Source organism: Poecilia reticulata, chromosome 6 (assembly GCF_904066995.2).
Source record: "Poecilia reticulata chromosome 6, P_reticulata-male-v2, whole genome shotgun sequence".
In the NCBI taxonomy this organism is placed as follows: Eukaryota; Metazoa; Chordata; class Actinopteri; order Cyprinodontiformes; family Poeciliidae; genus Poecilia; species Poecilia reticulata.
The window spans coordinates 22,340,899-22,359,580 of record NC_088835.1 but is presented as its reverse complement, the minus strand read 5'-3'; the positions used below and the strand labels follow the sequence as shown (position 1 = coordinate 22,359,580).

Here is an 18,682-nt window from a genome sequence, read left to right as displayed (position 1 = left end):
TGAAATCAAAAATAACTTGAGTGACATCATTTCCTACTGCAGCAGTAATATGCATGCTTATTTAATCTATTGTTCTCCACTGAATTTAAAAGTTTTGCTTATTTTGTAAAGCTACAGTCAGAGGTTTTACTAAAAAAACAAAAAAAAAGGTGGTAAGAGATTGGTATACCAATCATATAATCATATAATCATATAATAAGACATCTAGTAGCTCCATGTTTGAACAGGAGGGGGCAGTCAAACGCTAGAAATTATTAATAGAAGGTGATTTTTACTGGAACAGAACTGAGACAAAGGAAGGCAGCTCATTGACAAGACTTTGTCTTTTATTCAATAAATAACTTACATTATCAACAGCTGGCATGTGGGACCACATCAGATTTACATTAGAACACAGTTTGATCTTTCTGGCCTATCCCGGTCAGCTAGTTTGTACAATCTATTTTAAGCATCAGAATGAAAAGAAAAACCAAACATAAAGTGCATCAAACTCAAACACACAAACGCCACAGAACATTTTCCTACATTCTCTTTTTCAGAAAGGTGGGCTGCGTTAAAACATCTGCGGTAAACAAGAGATATTCTCATTCTGTCAACGTGTGTGCTGTCTTGAAAACTGTTCTATGGCGTTCGTGTTGCTGAAAAATAATTTTTAAAAATCCTCCTCTTTCTTTCTTTCTTTTTTTTTTTTTTTTTTTTAAGAATTAGAGGCTCACATTCACCGAAAACATTGTGTACAAATCTGAAGGGATAAATTCAAAAACACAACGGGTGATATACAAATCTAAACACAACAATGCACAAAACCTATGTACAATTCTCACAGAATACAAGTCGAACCAGATACTGTAACACACACAGTTACATCCATTAACACAAGGTTTAACACCACTACTACTTTGTTGTTGGAGTGTATTTAGAACGCATTTTCAGAACAGCAGTGAGAAGGGCCTGCCGCACACTTTCGGAGTAAACGATAAACGACTGTAAAGCCGAAAATCTAGTAAGAACATGGAGCAGATGCTGCAGCTGAAAGTCGTCCTCCAGCGAGAAGCATGTATTGACATGAACACACCAAAAAAAAAAAAAAAGCAACTATTTTCTCACTGTATGGCAAACACGAGTTATATACAACGAAGGTTCCCGTAAGAGCTTGAGGCTGAGAGATGAAAATTCAGTTAGGAGGCAAACGGCACAGGAAGGCGTTCTTTGGCAACAACTTCAGCCATGAGATCACCTTTTTTTTCTCTCTCTCTCTCTCTCTCTCTCTCTTTCGTACAGGACGTGCTTATTGTTTAGCCGGTGTGACTCAGTCAAGTCTCGGTCTGTAAATGCTTAAAACCAAACAGAGGTGACGTCTCCTGAGCACGAACAGCCGCCATCTTTACTGTCGTTAAAACGGAGCTGACACAGTCCTATCGGTTGATCGACCTCCTTCCAAAGCGCCAGTAAAGTTGCTTCTCTCTGCTGCGTTCACACAACAGGCTTAAAAAAAAACAAAAAACGAACAGTGTGTCAGCTTAAACAATAGCGGGGCCGCCTGTGTGTCACTGACAAATGACGCGTTTCTATTGATTCCAGTTGGTGATTTGGCAGAAGGAGACTATTTTGTCTTTTATTTCTCCAAAATATTCTGGGAGCAACACAAAGCCATGAGAAAGATTTCCCTCTGGAGATTTTTTTCCCCCTTTTATATATATATATATATATATATATATATGGAAAATCCTGCTCTTACAAACACACCAAATTAACCACAGATGCTGAATTCTTCACACACATTGTACTAATGCACACACGCACACATGCATGCACGCACGCATACATACAAAACCTAACAATATGACTCATTAATCTCCACAGCAGACAACTGGAGACATTGCTCTGACATCCTTTTGGCTGGGAGCTTCCTTCGAAAATCTCAGGCTTTCCCAAAGCTGGAAACTAATCAAACGTGGAGCTGCCTCTGGCCTTAGGTTAACAAAAGCCCCTGTCAGGTCCCAATCCCCACCCACTCCAATCCCCTACTCAGCCACATGAGCCATGGCTGGACCTGGCACCGATGTGTGGATCAGAGGAGGGAGGATCAGCAGACCCCTCTTTCTGCAGAAGATCATCTTGGGGGTTAGTCAGACGTTTTAATCCCAGGTGGACATCCTGAGATCTGGGCTCTCTTCAAAGAGTAAAAGCAGCTAAATGCACGTGATGACAGGCGGGCGAGGGAGTGGTGAGCGTCATCCTGTCATCAGGCAGATGTCAGAACCACCGAAATGAGCTGCTGGAGAGGCAGATATATACGACACAGCGATTGTACTTCCACATTCACTGACAGACACGACATGAGGAGAGCATGTCAGACAAACTACAGAAGAGCTGCGCTCCACAGTAAGACGGCCAGCAGGCTCAGGACCGAAGCCAAAAGTACATTTTTTCCCCGCCGTGTCGCGCTGTTTAGAGCATCCTTTTCATAGATGTGATATCTGTTGCTGTTTGAGTGGAGCATTTTCACATCCTCAAAAGCGTAGTACGCCGCCATGGTGAAGTTAATGTCTCCGGAGGAGAGGAGGTCAAACACGCAGGATTGAAAGTACAGATCTTCCACCGGAAGCCGCTCTTTGCACTTGACCTTTGCCGACTTGAAGGTGAAGCCATGTGTCCCGACGCCGCCCCTCGTCCTACCGGCGCCCTGAGTCGCCTCCGCCGCCCGGGCTCTGAAGTTCCGGAAGTCAATGCGCTGGTTGGCCGGACAACCGTGGAGACACAAATACAGGTCCTGGGTGTCGCCTTCCTCCACCGAATGAGCAACCTCCTCGGGCATGCGCACGGCGAAGGTCAGGTAGCGGCCCACCTGCCGGACCACGATGGTTGTTCCGATGTACTTGGCCTGGATCTCCACGTGCTGCCCGGGAACCTTCTCCACCACGCGCAGAGTGTTGGCCCCGTAGCGGTCGCCGCCATTCTTGGAGCCGTCGGCGAACGCTGCCGGCAGGTCGTCCGTCTCTGCGTGGTACATCTTCTGCTCAACGCATTCCTGGTAATTTCTGAAGATGATTGTCAGCTGCAAGAATAAAGAAAAAAATAAGCCATTGTCAGCAAAAAGAAATATTCTGTTTGAAGCTGGTGAAAGTAACTGCTTTTAGTAGCAGATTGTATAATCAGTGATAACAATCTGTGATAAATGTATAGCGCATTAAAACATTTTTTACACCCTTCCCATTTTTAGATTATGTCATATTATAATTTTAAAGTTTAATGTTTTTATTGGGATTTTAAGTGATTGACTAACAGAAAATAGAAAGTAACTGTGGAAAAAGATGCATACATGGTTTCCATTTTTCTTTCATTTGTTAAATCTGAAAAGTGCGGCATGGATCTACATCTAACCTCTCTGACTCAGTAGCACTAGCTCTATGGTTAGAGTTTGTGTTTTGCTTCAAAGTTGAACCTACAACCTTTCAAGCTCTAAATGTTTTTTCCCCCCCAGGATTGCCTTGCATTTAATTTCAACCACTTTTCAATGCTGAAGAAATGCATCCCCACAAAATGATAGTGTCACATCCATGATTTACAGTGTGGATTGTGAGCAAAGCGTACATCATTTGTTTTCCATCACGCATCCATTTTGTATGTAGATGAAAAGCTTCAGTTTTGGTACAATACATAAAATCCAGCATAATAAATACAATTATTTGCAATGTATCACAGTGTCTGTGGTTGTAATGTGCATGAGGAAATGTCCAAGAGGGATAAAGGCTTTTTGTGAGGTTGTGAACATCACAATTAAAAATGGAAAGGTTTTATAATTTTGCACCGAGGATAAGTTTGTACCACATCGACTCCCTTCTGCTCCAGCAAAGTGTCACATTTCAGTGCTGGCTCAACAAGGGGGGAGGCCAAGGTAAACGCCCTCCAAAAACACAAGTTCCTGGCCATGTAAAAATCAGGCCTCAGTTTGCAGACACAAAGACGATCTATTCATAGCGCTGAAAAACCTGCCTGTGAACCCCCACAACTATGCTCCGGGGAGTGGCGTCGGGCCAGAACACGGCGATAGACTCTGCAGCTAATTAAGCGAGGCCGGTCAGAACTCTCCAGGCTCCGTTTCATGGGACACCAATGGGGCATTGTCCGAGCAATGGTACGAGGACAGCCAAATGCTCTGTTGTCTGTTTCTGACAGGGGGGTCTACACAACACTCTATTAGCCTAACAATTAACGTGCTGCGGCCGCCCTGCACCCACCGTCCTACGGCTCATTTCTTAAACGTTTCGCTGAGGCAGTCAAAAGACATAAGCCTCTATCCGTGCTCCCTTTGAATGAAGACAGTTTTATTTGCTGCTGTGTGAACAGTGTTACTACCAACATGGCGCTCTTCTATTTAAAGCAGATCTTTCACCAGAAGGCTCTTGTTTGCACAGGTGGCACTTGCTGCTGCTTTGTTTCCCCTTTTATCCAGAACCGAGCACTCTTAAAAAGCTGTCTCCGTTTACTTCCAAGAATAGCAGCACAAAAATGTAATTCACTTAAAAGCTAAATAAGCCGCAAATGCTTAATAAGTGTCATTAAGAAGCCCTGATTACAGAAAATTACAGTTCCTACAAATGTGAGCCCTTCTATTCCTCCATCTAAGTACTTCAGTTTTGGGCCTCAATTACAATTGCTCCTAAGGCTCTAAGAAATCTGGGCCAACTCCATCATGATGCTAGAAGACAATTTTGCAGCAGCTATCCAAATTATCCACTGTGCCTTTAAGCAAACTAATAATCATGGGTGTTCTGCAGATAAAGACATGAGAAAAACCAAGTATGCACACAATAGCTAACTCCACCCCGAGCAGCAGAAACATCAGACTGAGCTGAAGTGAAAATAAATCCTTGTGTTAACATCTGATTCTGCTCTGCTGCAACATGTCGTTTAGGGGGCTTATCAAGATTTCAGCGATTGCAGACCGGGCTTGGACTTCTCGATGTGTTACTATGGAGCTAGTTCCAAACACTAGTCAGACGCCACGGTTTGACAGAAAGAAGAGAAGCCGCTCCGCAGCACTAACAGTCAGACAGCATCAAACAGTAGACGCATGCGAAAAAATCAATACACCCAGCGGCTTCACTGGACGTTTGGTTCAGCTCGGCCTATAAAAACGTGATTAAATGAAGGTATTCAGTGCTTCTGATTGATAAAATTGCACTACTCAGACTACTTTAGTGTTGTAAAGTAATTTATACAATAATTATGTTGTTCTTTGAGGGACTGTCTGTCTGTTTTTTAAATTATATAATTTTGTCAGTCTTTATCTGGAGTAATCTGCAATCACAGCCATATAATCTATTGCCAAAAACAACTGCAATGGATTTCTACAATTAATTTTTATCATTTGGAGTTAAGATTGTTTACCTCGTTGGGTTTGTTATCCATAAACCACAAAGCTGTATTTATTTCCATTGTGATAAAGGGTTATTTTTTAAGTTTTTTTGGCATCTAGGCCAACTTTGTTTGATTATCTTTAATACTCAGGCTTGTCAAATCTAAAATGCATTATTGTAGAGTAGACTAAATATCATTTTTTTAAGAACGGCTTGTAATACTTACTAAAACAGTTGATTGTTTTAGTAAAAAAATGTCGTGCTATGTTTGAAATCTCAATTTGACTCAGTTTATAAATCGCAAGACTGTTTTAAAACCCTGAACTAAATAGGTCTAGAGGCCCGAAACCTTTTTTCTGAAATTCGTCTTTTTAATCCTGATAATGGAATGGGCAGTAACGTCTTGAAACGTTTATCCTCAGTTGTGTTTCTGTTGCCCACCAAGAATTTAAACATGGCTAAAATCCAATTTCAAACTTTTTCCAAGACCATGAACCCAGTTACCTTTTGTACAGCTCATCAAACATTAACTGGCACCAAGTACACAACATATAATACCATTTTAGCCTTTTGTAATGCCTGAATAAAAAAACTGCACATTTGATTAGAATAACATGAACTCCAGAAGAAAAATAAGGCTAAATCAAAAACAGTCAAATTAACATTAAAATCACATTCTAGAACATGACACCTTTCTCTGTTTGACCTAGCTGTTTTTGTGCAAAAAGATTAAAGAAATTATGACATCAAAAACAATGTCAATCAGATGCAAAACTTGCTAAAAAGAAATCCCTGACTATGACATGAAACCTCTGTACAGTCCTTATGTCCATTTTGTAAAACCTTTTTTTTCTGCATAAAAGTTCATCAAAAGCTGTACTAACACACATAAACCGGGCTGTACTCAGTCATACATTTAATCCTCACCTTGCTTGTGGCGGTTGCCATAGACCCTGGAAGCACAGGCGAGTTGGTCACCTGGACCGACAGGAATTTGTTATGGATGAGGGGCCAGGCTCCTTCCACCTTGCACGTCTGAAAGTCATCGCCGAAGGTCCTGAGGTGAGGGTCTCCGAAGAAGCCACAGTGGGTGTAGTTAGGCGGGGCCGAGTTACGCGTCAGACTGCGCTCGTAGTGGCACACCTCCGGCCCGTCGGAACGCTCCTGGCTGTCGGTCACGACTGGGGGAGGCGGAGGAGGAGGAGGCGGGGTTCTGGCTCGCGGCTGGAACGTCGGCCCCTCCTTGGAGCAGTTCTTTTGGTTCATTAGGTCCTCTATGCCATGCTGGACGGAGTGATAGGCCAGGTCGCCCCTGCAGCTCCGCGCCAGTCGGCCCACGCAGCTTTTATACGCCCGCAGAGCCGTGCAGTACTCCTCCTCCCCGAGTCCAGAGTTTGAGGTGATCGCCAGATATTCAGTGGTGCACTTGATTACCTTGCACTGCAGACTCGCTGTCAGGAAGATAAACGGAATCAGAAAGGTATGCAGTCTAGAAATATGACGTTGACACACTAAGCTGTAAATTAAAAGTGAGTGGGTTTTGGGTTTTTTTTCTCTAAAACTAATCCATAATGCTCAGACAACAAATAAAACATTACTTTCTATGCACTTAGGAGGAAAGAAGTTTACTTGGCCTACACTTACATGCTGGAAGTTAAAAACACATTTTTGACCATCTACCTAATGCAAAAATAGATCCAAGTTTCTTGGTATAGCACAGGACTGGATTTCCTTAGCTTGAAAGTTTTAAGTTAAAACCCTTCTTTTGGTTCTAATCTCCAGGCTTACTGATGATTAATCACTCCTGTCCCAGAGATTGTTGAACTGTTTCACTGTTCAAACATAACTCAGGAAGCCTTATTGCAACACCTTGTCTGACGAGCATTACCTTGGGCTAATAAAGCATTTGTGTTTTATAAGGCTGTTTCACCAAATGTTACAAAGCAGAAGTCACAGCAAAACTTTTTAAAGGCGCAATTTAGACATTTGTGGAAAAGCTTTGCCACGGCTCCTCACTCAGCACTTAACAACCATCTGACATTATACAACAATCTTGATTTCAGCCATCATCTGTTTTGGTCGCTGCATTCCTTATCACCATTGTTGCTAAATGGTAAGTGATTTAGGTGGGAAGTTGATAACACTAAGAAACTTGTAAAGTAAACCGACCGAGGTATTTTCACCAGAATAGTTCAGTTTAGTTTATTCAGTTCAATTTGATCCTAATGTATTAACTCTTTATCAGTCCCATCAGTTACAAACTTCTACTACGCTTAGAGGTTGTAGTAACTCTCATTAACTAAAGAATAATTATAGATGGTAAAAGCTGTGACTCTAAAGGAAGTTAGGTTAGATTAGGTGAATTAAATCATTTCCAGGTATGGATGAAATATCCACAACTTGAGCACTGACAAACTGATTCTGACTCTTACAAGAGTTTATATTTAAATGCATGCTTTAACTTTTACATCGACGTCACGCATTCTGCCTCGATTTTTATCACTTTACCTTTCCTTATTTTAGTTTTGTGAAATACTAAATATACTCATTTGAAAGTTAAAACAGCCATTACACTATTTTTGTGGACTCTCGACAACTTTAATTGGGTTGAACGGGACATGCAGAACATAAAATAGGTCTACTTAAGACGCCAAACAAAGCACAGGCACTGTGGCTATTAGAAATTTTTACAAAGTGAATAAAGTTAACAAACATCATAAAGTGGACTTTACAGAACTTACATTCAGTGTAGGATAAACCATTGAAAAATCCAACATAAAGATTAGAAAATGGAGATGATTTATCTGAAGTGAGTCCAGATGCAAAAAAAAGGTTAGTCTCAGTGTTGTTGAACATTTTGTACACAAATGTCAAAGATATTAAAAAGAAGCAAAAGCGAAGAACAAACAAACAAAAACAAAGAAAAGGAAACAAATCTAGACATTTCAGGCTGGAAAGCTGTGGGAATTTGAAAAATGAAGAAGAGAAGAATCCTTAATCTAACATAGACAATAGCAGATCTGAATCTATGCAATCTGAAACTAAAATCAGAGACTATGTTAAACTCAAATTAGTAAAAAAAAAAAAAAAAAGCAATGCAAATACACTGATACAGATAATAAAAGAAGTAGTGCAAAAAGTTTTTCATCACCCGATGAAAATGAACAATAATGTATCTGTGCTGGTCTGCACTTAAAGACTTAACACCCAACACTGAGTTTCTTACCGGAGGGGAAAACAGCAAACAACACAGCGAGGACTCTGCACACGTCAAGCGCCGAGGGTCTTCCTCTTTCCCCCATAACCATCCATCCAGCTCGGGGTCGCGCTTCGCTCCTCTCCCTGGTCACATGGGATTAAACAGGGGAGAAAAGTTAGCGGCAGCGCCGCAGTGTTCCCACTGAGAAGACAGTCCACAAAACTGGTCTGTAGCCGGGCGCCGTCCTTCTCTCATCACTGCCAAGTTAGCAGAAGCTGCTTTTACTGCCTTTTCTTTTTTTTTTTTGTTTTCTTTCTGTATCCCAGTTAACAGACAGCGGCTCCTTCAGCCAACAAGTATGCGGTACAGAAGTCTCTAAAGCGCGGCGGGCTGCAGGGCTCTACTCTAGAGAGCGGAGAAGGTACAACCTCCCTCCGGAGACCGAGCGGACACACTCAGCCAATCACGACCGTCCGCACGCGGCCCTCAACCCTCCTTCTGCATCAGGGTCTCATGTTACACCTCAGTGTGCAGACTTGTTCGACTTTTAACGACCCACGAAGCTGCAGCCCGCAACGGCATGAGCAAGACACCTTTGTTTTAAAGCAAAAACCACAAGAAATAAAGACTTCAGTGTGAAAAGCTGATTGATATCAACAGAAATGGAGGGAAACCACTATCCAGCATGCAGGTACTGACTATGGTAAACAAACATTTATTTTCGTTTTGGTCACTTCATACAGACCCTCTGTGCCAGTGGTTCCCAACACGTTCTAATTCAGTACATATTAGTTGCTCTTGTGATCAATACTAGTGCAACAACTGCAGTTTTTCATTTTTATTGTGTTGTGAAACGGATATAAATAAATTGCCACTCTTTTAAGTGGTTGGAGAATATAGGTGTGTTACATCTTAATTCAGAAGCATAAGATTTAAACACTGAAGTGGAAAATTAACCATGCTCAGTAGAAGTTGAAATTACAAGTGAAAAGTCAGAAGATTCGCACTTTGATCTAATTTTCTGATGCGCCTTTCTCTTAAGGGTAGCTTCAGCAAAAACAAACAGAAAACCGTTTTAAGTCGCCCAATTAAACTTGGCCCCAGATTCCACCAAATCTGTCTTGCAGAGCTTTTAATGACGAAGATGTTCTTAAAGGGAACTGAGGCCCCAGATCAAATTCTGCTTAAAGCCCTTTGCAACCTCTTGCCAACCCTGTTACTGAGTACGTCAATTTCCAAATCTCAACTGCTTCTCAGTTGTGGAACATGAACACTTAATTTAGGCCTGATGTTATTAATTCCAACTATAGAAGTGAATGAAGCACAGCATGAGTATCCCTGTGCACTTATTTCTCCTTCATGGTCATCCGCTTCAGTTCATACTGGGAGTTCTTCAAGAACTAGTAACGGTACCCTAAATACCCCATTTTTGAGAACCATGGTTCCATGCCAGTGTCATTCAAAGTAGATATTACCTGAGTGAACACTAAGTTTTTTCCAAGTACCTCCTCCATGGTTTACTCGGTTGTGTTTTGTATTTTTTTAAAAAGAAAATCGTATCAATGGTTGAAGGAAATATAACATGTACGGTATTACAGTCTTGATCAAAGTTTATTGATGGAAAAACTAAAAAAATAGGTCCCTAGAAAGTGGAAATTTCTCACCAACCCCGACCTTAAAATCCCCATATGGCTGCTTTGCCTATAAAACTTAAGAGTGAGCCGTCATAAAAATGGATTTACTTGAACATTGGCCTAGATCTGCTGATTTCTTCTTTATTCAATAAGTAACCTCTGTGTGGTTCTACCCATAACAATTAGCTGCAGCAGGGGCTTGTCTCTTCATCGTCAGAGCTGAATTAACAGCATCGTATGTCACTATTATGACTTTACTCTTATCCGCCACATGTATGTCATTAGTTTGAAAAGACTTTTTAGGATCAAACATGTTACTGTGAGAAAACTAATGGTAGACGGACTTACAGAGTTCAAGTAGTGGGACAGATGGTGCCGTAACAAGAACATTTTGATAACCACATTACTGTTGAGCAGCTAAATCCACATACGTAAAACTTAAGCCCAATGTTTGGGGAAAAAAAAAATATTTTTACTTTTTCCATTCACTGAAGCTGTTTTTTTAAAGATTTTAGACCAAGTACCAATCTTGTAAATATTTATTTTTTCCAGTCAATATATTGAAAACAGTATTTCAGTGAGACTTTTTTTTAAGTTTGTTGTTACCACAAATGTTGGTTGAAGTAAGAATTTTAAATGGGAATATTTGGAGGTTTCTTACCAACCCCTAACCCTACGACCTCCTTGCATGTCAAACATTGTGACAGCGGCCAATGAAACGGCTTATTTGTACTTTGGAACATTTATAAGTTATTTGATCTTTTAGAAGCATACAATAATACATATGAGGATAGTTGAAATTACAAAATGCCTTGATACACATTGTTAATGACTTACATTGCTAGTAGTTCCTCGCTTTATCACTGAGCCTATCCGTTAGCAAAGCAGCTTATTGTACTTGACTAACATGAGTTAGTTGTCATTTCCAGATTCGACCTCACTTGGAAATACCAACTACCATCACTTGTTCCTGGTTCACTGTTGTCTGCCTCAGGTTGTGCTGTGAGTTCTCAAAGTTTTCTACATTGCACTTCTCTTTTGTGAGTTTCAAAATATTGTTGAAGTCTATTCGCCGCTTTGTGTGCTATAAGTTGAAATCAGCGGCTCTGTGCCACAGATATAGTTCATCAATCTTAATTTGTGTTTACAAGCCAAATTAAAATCTTCTTTACCCTCAAAGACTCACTGGCAGACCGGCCCTGTGAACCATGTGTGTGTGTGCAAGCTGATATTTTCATTTAATTAAAAACATCCATAAACATCTTCATGTCCAAGTGTTTCACACATTCTTCAATGAAGTGTTGGCACAAGATAACTCAAAATACAAATGAATCCCACTGAATATATAATTTTACATCAATGTCCTGGTTGTATTATCAATTAGTCACTTTGGTTGTGATGAGTTTCAGCCCCCCCTAGGACTGGTTTTTAGTTTATCAAAAAGCATAACAAATAAAAGAAAACAGGCCAGGCTCTTGGGTAATATAATGTAATATTTTAAGCTGGGTCATATTATGATAATGGTGCAGGCCTTAAAGTGTTGAAACAAAATTGTATGTATTAACTTAGAAATATCCAATAAACTGTACCGTGTACTGATCACCAGTATACCTCTTTACCTTTTCTCGATACCTTTTAAGTGTACCCTCCTGTTGTCCTCATTTTCTGTGTTGTCATTTTGACCCGAGGACAACAGGAGGGTTAAGTGGTGTTTAAGTGCATTTGGTTGAACTGCTATTGAAGCAACACATCATCAATGCAGAGAAAACTAACTTGACTACTGACAAGTGCAATCACTTTGAAAACTTTCCTCAGATAACCATTTCCAACTCCACGTCTACTATAGACATCTTCTTGATTAGCTTTCATTTTTCACCAATGGTTGCACTGGTGCTGCCTTTCATTGCCATTTAAGCTGAAACCCCACCTGATGGATGACTGCATGTACGCTCAGGTTGTGGCTGGCCGTACAGTACTTTTCCACAGGAGTGGAGAACGTCTGTGTGGTTGCTGTCCCCTCTTGCGGGTGATGGATATGTTCCCATACAATGAGGTCTGAGCCTACACATGTTTTTCAACAAGGGTGGCCCTGTGCAGAGGCTTACATCCAACACTAATATGCCGAGCGCTCACATCTGAAATGAATGAGAGCAGCTGAAAGCTCTAAGCTGCTGCACGCTGAAAATGTTTTGGTATATCATGGAATGATTTTTGGGGGGCTAGTGGCAGAAAGGCTGTGGCTGCTGCACAACCTGGGAGTTAAATTGTTGTTTAACACCCTGAAGGCTTTGATGTGAATATTTTTATGATGTGTTACTGGTGGACTGCTGGCTGGAAAAGCCCCAGAGCAAACCAAGTGATCATGTGTGTTCCAATTTTTTTAAGTCCATTGACATATAGTTTACTTGGACTCATTATTAGTTAACAAATTATTTTGTTAGAGCTCCTATGGATGACATAAATGTCAGTAAATGATTATAAGAAGATTCAAAGGGAATGCTGGTTGTGGAAAAGGCATAGAAGTTAAAGTTAAACATATCTTCTTGCTATTATCTTGAATGATATTAGTCCCAATTACTATAAACACTTTTTTTTTTTGCTTTCAGCTTTTATTTTGTAGTTTCACTTTATAAACTGATCTTTTTTTTGTTGTTGTTTTTTGCATTATCTGTTGTTTAACTAAAAGGGAATCACAGTTTCAGATAATCGCCAGTATCAGATACTCTGTTTCAAAACCGCTGATATTTTCCATCATATCATTCCTTGCAGATGGGAGTCATTTATGCCAGGGAATAAAGTTTTTATTAACTGTATATGGAGGAGCATAATAGACCAGTGTGGCCCCTCCTCTGCCCACTTGCTGCACACTGCCCTGTATCTGACTCAATGAAGGTTCCTACACATTTCCCTTGCTTACAAAAAAATAATAACAATAATAAAAAAACTTTAGGTGTTTGGAAATAAACACCATCAATATGTGATAATGTTGTTCAATGCTTATGTTTTACAAGAACTAAACAACCATGTTACTGAAGAGTGCTGATGTCAAGCTGGTTTAAATTCGAAGCTTTGACTTTGCTATATTGATCTTGAGCACAGTGATACACGGACGACGATAGATTCATTGTGCAGCCCTAGTGTGGAGGCTGAAGGAGCATTACACACATTTACAAGATATCACTGTTTTCAAACTACTACATATCTTTTCAGCAACCAAACAGAGCAGATAACCAACCTATACAACTGTTGTAATCTCATTGTTTCCTTTATAAGGGGTAAAAAGCACAATTCTGGTCAATAAACATGTAAAACTTGGCTATAAAATAGTAAATGTTGGGCAGAGTTTACATAATGTTAATTAGTCATTAAAAATATTATGTTGATCTAATTCGAGAAAACTACTTTGTAAATGTAATGCTATTTGTTGAATTTTGATCTTATTAACTGCTTGTTCTTATAAGAAGTTGTGCTTAAAAATGCATAATTCTAATTTAACTCAAGATGGTGGCTCAGACAAATGTTTTTCCCACTCTTTATTGGTTTCCAGCTGAGAACAGCATGATGTATATGATTATACTGGTTCCAGCATGAATTAAAATAACAAATAAAAAAAAAAATAAAGAACTGCCATGAGATTTGTGGTTGGGTAAATTAAGAATCTCTGTTTGCATCTTGCTTTTACAAGTTCAGCAACAGCACTAACGCTGAAGTCAGACTTTCTAGTTAACTTAACATCTCAGTGCTATAAGGTAGTAAGCAAATAAATGACATGTCAGGAAAATTCCACCTTGTTAAAAAAAGATGTTAATGTTTATTACTATTTTAATAACTCTTTTACTCCTTTCACAAGGAATTTTTTTTATTTTTGTATCGTTCTTAACAATGGAATGCAACCCAAATGACTTTATATAAAATCTCCAACTAAGTGGCCTTAGTTGTAGATAATTTGTGCGCAACAATAACTTCAATTTTAAAATTGTTACTCAAGCTGAGCCTGTTGGTTTCATCTTTTCTTGAAAAAAGACGAATTTTGGTTCAATAATTTTCTAATTTAAATCAGATTTCTTAAGTACATGCTATTATTCTATTGCTGAGGGTGACTGATTTGTTAAGTCCTTCAGAAATATGTTAGCATTAAAATATTCATGAAAAGAATGTTGAAACGCAACAAATTTTCGAGTGTATTTGATCATAAGTGATCATAAGTTTTTGAGTGATTTCCACTCAAAAATACTGAATAATATCTACCCAAATAAAATGTACACAAAATTTTTCACATTTTTTCATAGTGTAAAAAACATACAAGGTAAGTCTAAGCACTAAAAAAAAATCCAAATAAGAGTTAAATACTGTCACAAATAACATCAGTGTTATATTATTTACCAGTTGGAATAATAATAGCAATTTTTGAAAAGCAACAAATAAAATTAAAGCAAATCAGATTAAAATCGTGGTAGCTGGGGTTATCATGCCTCTAATGTTATACCATCCAGAAAGCACAATTGAATAACACAAGTCCAACTCTATTTAAACACCTTCTGCTTCCAGCATTTACAATCTCAGCTGAATGTCTACATAAATGGAGTATTTCACTGCTACATGTTATCAGTAAAGCCCACGCTCACAAAGGCAGTTTTAAATGTTGTGGTGGAATATTAAAGATCGATAAATCAACCTTAGTCAAACTAAATCAATATCCACAGCCCTAATTCCTGCCATGCCACCAGTCAGCTGAAGGTTAGAAACCTTCACACCAGCTGCCACCTCTTATCAAGTCATGTGTCACTTTAAGAAATAAAAATAGGTGACATGCTAATCATCTTAGTTTGATTCACTGATTTGATTTCGACAGTGATGTTTCACACCTTGATCCATTGCTGTATTTATATCCTATACAATATAAATAGAGATGCACCAATTAATTGATCTGACATTGAAATCACCCAATTTTTTTTTTTCTTGATTGGTATTACACCACATGCCACAAACAGACAGAAATTCCTTCCATTTATCAAAACTAAGAGCTGCCACCGTTTCTGGTCTTAGAGCCCATCATAAATGTACTTCATTGCTTAAAAGAATACATTCAATAAAAATGATAATGATTTTTAGAGACATGCTTTAATCCAGAAGCGGAGAGGATTTCGTACTTGTTTCACTTTCTTTTGAATTCACATCAGTGAACCTGCACCACGTTTTTATCGCTCTTCAGTGACGTAGCCACTAGAATAAGAAAATAATAATAATCTGCAGGTCAGACCTTATAGAAACCATTACAATCAGTAGTGGCCAGTTAATGCATGATGGGTGCATCTCTCTTTTTAAATATGGGCAGGAAAAAAAAACAGCATTTCAATAAATCTGTTGGTTTTATGCATAGGGCCACATACTATTTTTTATTTAAATTTTTTTGTAAAAACCATTCTTTGGCATTACGATACACTTTAAAATGAAAATCAAACATTAGTGAGCTGTTGCATTTTTTTATTAATAGAAGCCTGATCTACCTCGACAGCCTCTTCTCCCCAACAGATGGCGCTTGTTAGATCTGATCTGAAAGCAGGAATCTTGACACAAACGCACATGGCTTTTACGAGGGCAAGCAAACCTGTCATTAACTGTGAGCTGCACGGACAGCCCAGTTATTGTGCTAATTGGAGCTGTCAGACATTAAAAAGGAGAAAACCTGCATCCAGCGGGCGCATTTTTTAAAAACCTGTTACAGGCTAAAAGATCATCCTTTAATTCGTGTCCCATTAAAGTGGCTGTTACTGATATAAATGTTGCCACTCTAAAAGAAAGAAAGAAAAAAAAAAGCTCTAGGTGATATTTAGTAGAAGTAAACCTGAATTATTTAGATTTTACTAGAAGTTCCGTTTGTGTCTTGGCTCAAACTGAAGAATCCAAGGTTGCAGAAATTCACCTTTCTGGGTTGAGAACCCGGATTTTAAGGACAAAAATCGTAAAAGATCAATATGCAAAGGGACGTTTTTAGTGGTTAGCGTGTAAAACAAACGGAGGACATAGACCAACCTTTGCGGCTGCATGGGCTCTCCGCGAGTCAGGAGTTCTGCAGGAACCCGGAGGACAGCGAACAGAGAGAAAGCAGATTCCTGACCAAATAAATAAATGAAAAAGGACAAAATATTTCTTCAGACACCAGGCTGTCACACTAATCCTACATCACACACAGTCAGTGGCCCTCTGAGTGTAAAATCCTCTGCCCCTTGCATGGTGGTGTCCGTCGGATCAATTTCTCCCGAATCCGCTCTGCAGCCAAATCAAAGTGTCTCTTAATCTCAAGCAGACACCTCTCGCACCCGGCGGACTCGGATCTCCCCAGCCATCGCTTAACTCACTCCACATCAGTCGATCGGAAAGGAGACGTTATGAGAGATTAAGTCCAAGTAATTGGCCTCATCCAGGTTGTTAGTTATGGTCGAAGACGAAGGAGGAGGAGGAGGAGGAGGAAGAGGGGGAAAAGAGCCCCGAGGGCAAAGCTGCTGCCGTCTCTGCCGCTGCTGCGCACAGCCCGATCCGCTGTCTGGATGTTGTGAAATGGCTTGTTAGAAAGTGTGAGAGAGACAATGATGAGCTCTGCGTGACGCCGCACGAAGCCCCCCCAAAACCCGAGACCCCCCCCCCCCCCCCCCCCTCCTGCTGTTGTAGTTTTGCACTGGAGAGAAGTGGGCTTCACATCAGGTCGCAGCTGTTGAAGAGAAGCTGGGAAATGTCTCTAGCAGTAATATACTATATATATATTTTTTATAAACCGAGTGAAACTAAATCCACCCAGTCCTATCACCGACGGTGACACTTCAATTACACGTCTTCTGACGTGCGATGAGGCTTGGTGCCTCATATTTTCTACCCTATTTACTTTTCGCACCTTTAACAGAGTTGAAATTGATGCCTTAGTTTGATTGCCAACAAATAGCCCCGACTGTCAGATCCATTTGCGGGATGACCTCCATCAGGCTCGTCTTTGCAAATCACAGGTTTGGGAAAAGACAAATCCATAATAATCAGGATTTAACAGAGGATCAGATGGACAAACACTCTGCAGCTGGGGGAGAGGGGGTGAGGGGTGGGCTGCAGCTCAGGAGGAAGGCAGCACCTGTGTTTTAGGATCAGACTGCAACCACAACCTCCCCCTCCCTGCTTTAAAAGCTTTCCCAGCTTCAACAACTCAACGGATTCTCCCTATTCGCTCTAGTTTCCCTCTAACCCTCTGTGGCTGAATAAAGCAGCAGAAAAAAAAAATCAGGATTCTTGCAGCCCGCCCGGAGGTTGTCTGACTCTGATGCAACACAAACTTGGAGCTGTTCAAAACCTGACTTTGTCAAATGAGCCCATGCCTTCAGCTCCCATTAGAGGCGATGCTGCTGCTGTATCTGCCTAAAACTACAAAGTATTCATACCCTGTGCTTCATTTTGGAAGGGAAAAGAATTCCTATTATTTAAGAAATGTTTGCAAATAGAAGTCTGAAACGTGTATTTATGTGCTGCCCCTCTGAATTCACAGCTGCAAGTGTATTGGCTTCGCTTGTCAAGAGACTAAAATGGTCGAGTTCAGCTATTCTTACTTGCTAAGTAGCTTTAATCCTGTCCAGCTGGATGGAGAGGATTTGTGAACAGTTATTTTCAAATATTACCACAGATTCTGATTTAGGTTTAGGTTCTGACTTGTTAAACTTTATCGTACGGTGGGGGTCATCCACCGGGTCCGAGTCGTTTTTAGCCTCTAACAGGTTGTCCTGTAGGATTTGCCCTGTATTTAACTCCATTCATCTTCCTGTGAACTAACAAAAGCTCTGGCAGAGAAAAGTGTTCCCTCAGCATGATGCTGCCGCCATCATGTTTGACTGTGGGTGTGATGTGTCGACAATGTTGGGTTTTCTGCATGGAGCCCAAATGTTTAAGTCTTCTCTGATACTACCTCTTTCTTCAACATGGTGTTTTCTGTCTCTTTCATGATTTACGGCAAATTTTAAATTGGACCTTATACGACTTTCTTAGAAAAATGTCATTGATGTTGCAGTTCAAGCACAAAGTTGTCAACCTTTTCTCTTATCTGAGCCACAGATCTCTGTACATGTACGAGTATCCTTCAGTGTTACCCTTGTTTCTAGGCTTTATTTCCTCTGAGTTCCTCACAGAACGTCTGTATTTACACTGACATTAAATGACAATGTATTAATAATTAGTTGACTACTATGGGCAACTGCTTTAGGAGTATTACTGAGCAACGACAGTTAATTTGCCCTGGCCTGTTTTAAAAAATAAAATAAATGGAAGTTTGCGATTGTAGTGTGACAAAACTTTCATTAGACAAGAATACAAAGCATTCCTTATACTTAAAGCCAGAAAATCACCACTATGATCTACTTCTTCACTAAATGTCCTTCTCTCTCCCGTACGGCCGCTGACAGACTCTGAATTGTACACTGATGTAAGAGCAGAACATGAAAGAGCGACACCCCGGA

The 18,682-nt window shown here is 40.1% G+C and overlaps 1 protein-coding gene and 1 long non-coding RNA gene across 2 annotated transcripts in view; one reads left to right on the top strand and one right to left on the bottom strand.

Moving 5' to 3' along the window:
• Positions 1-305: 305 nt before the first annotated feature.
• rgma (repulsive guidance molecule BMP co-receptor a) lies at positions 306-16,816 on the bottom strand. The gene is made up of 4 exons (XM_008412362.3): positions 16,230-16,816; positions 8,590-8,705; positions 6,291-6,814; positions 306-3,058 (listed from the first exon to the last, which is right to left on the bottom strand). Exons 1-4 carry the CDS (start codon positions 16,241-16,243, stop codon positions 2,363-2,365), a joined length of 1,350 nt encoding a protein of 449 aa, XP_008410584.1. The 5' UTR covers positions 16,244-16,816; the 3' UTR covers positions 306-2,362.
• Positions 8,875-18,682, top strand: part of LOC103466642 (uncharacterized) — a 37,125-nt gene continuing 27,317 nt past the window's right edge. Inside the window, exon 1 of the long non-coding RNA XR_014087915.1 lies at positions 8,875-9,253. This is a non-coding gene — a long non-coding RNA (uncharacterized LOC103466642). The remainder of the gene's footprint in view (positions 9,254-18,682) is intronic.

Bases quoted from the DNA above. Each gene is read 5' to 3' on its own strand.
- rgma (XM_008412362.3), bottom strand. The intron at 6,815-8,589 runs GTAAGAAACTCA...TCTTCCTGACAG, and splicing joins GTTTGCTGTTTTCCCCTCCG to CGAGTCTGCAGTGCAAGGTA. The intron at 3,059-6,290 runs GTGAGGATTAAA...TTATTCTTGCAG, and splicing joins TGGCAACCGCCACAAGCAAG to CTGACAATCATCTTCAGAAA.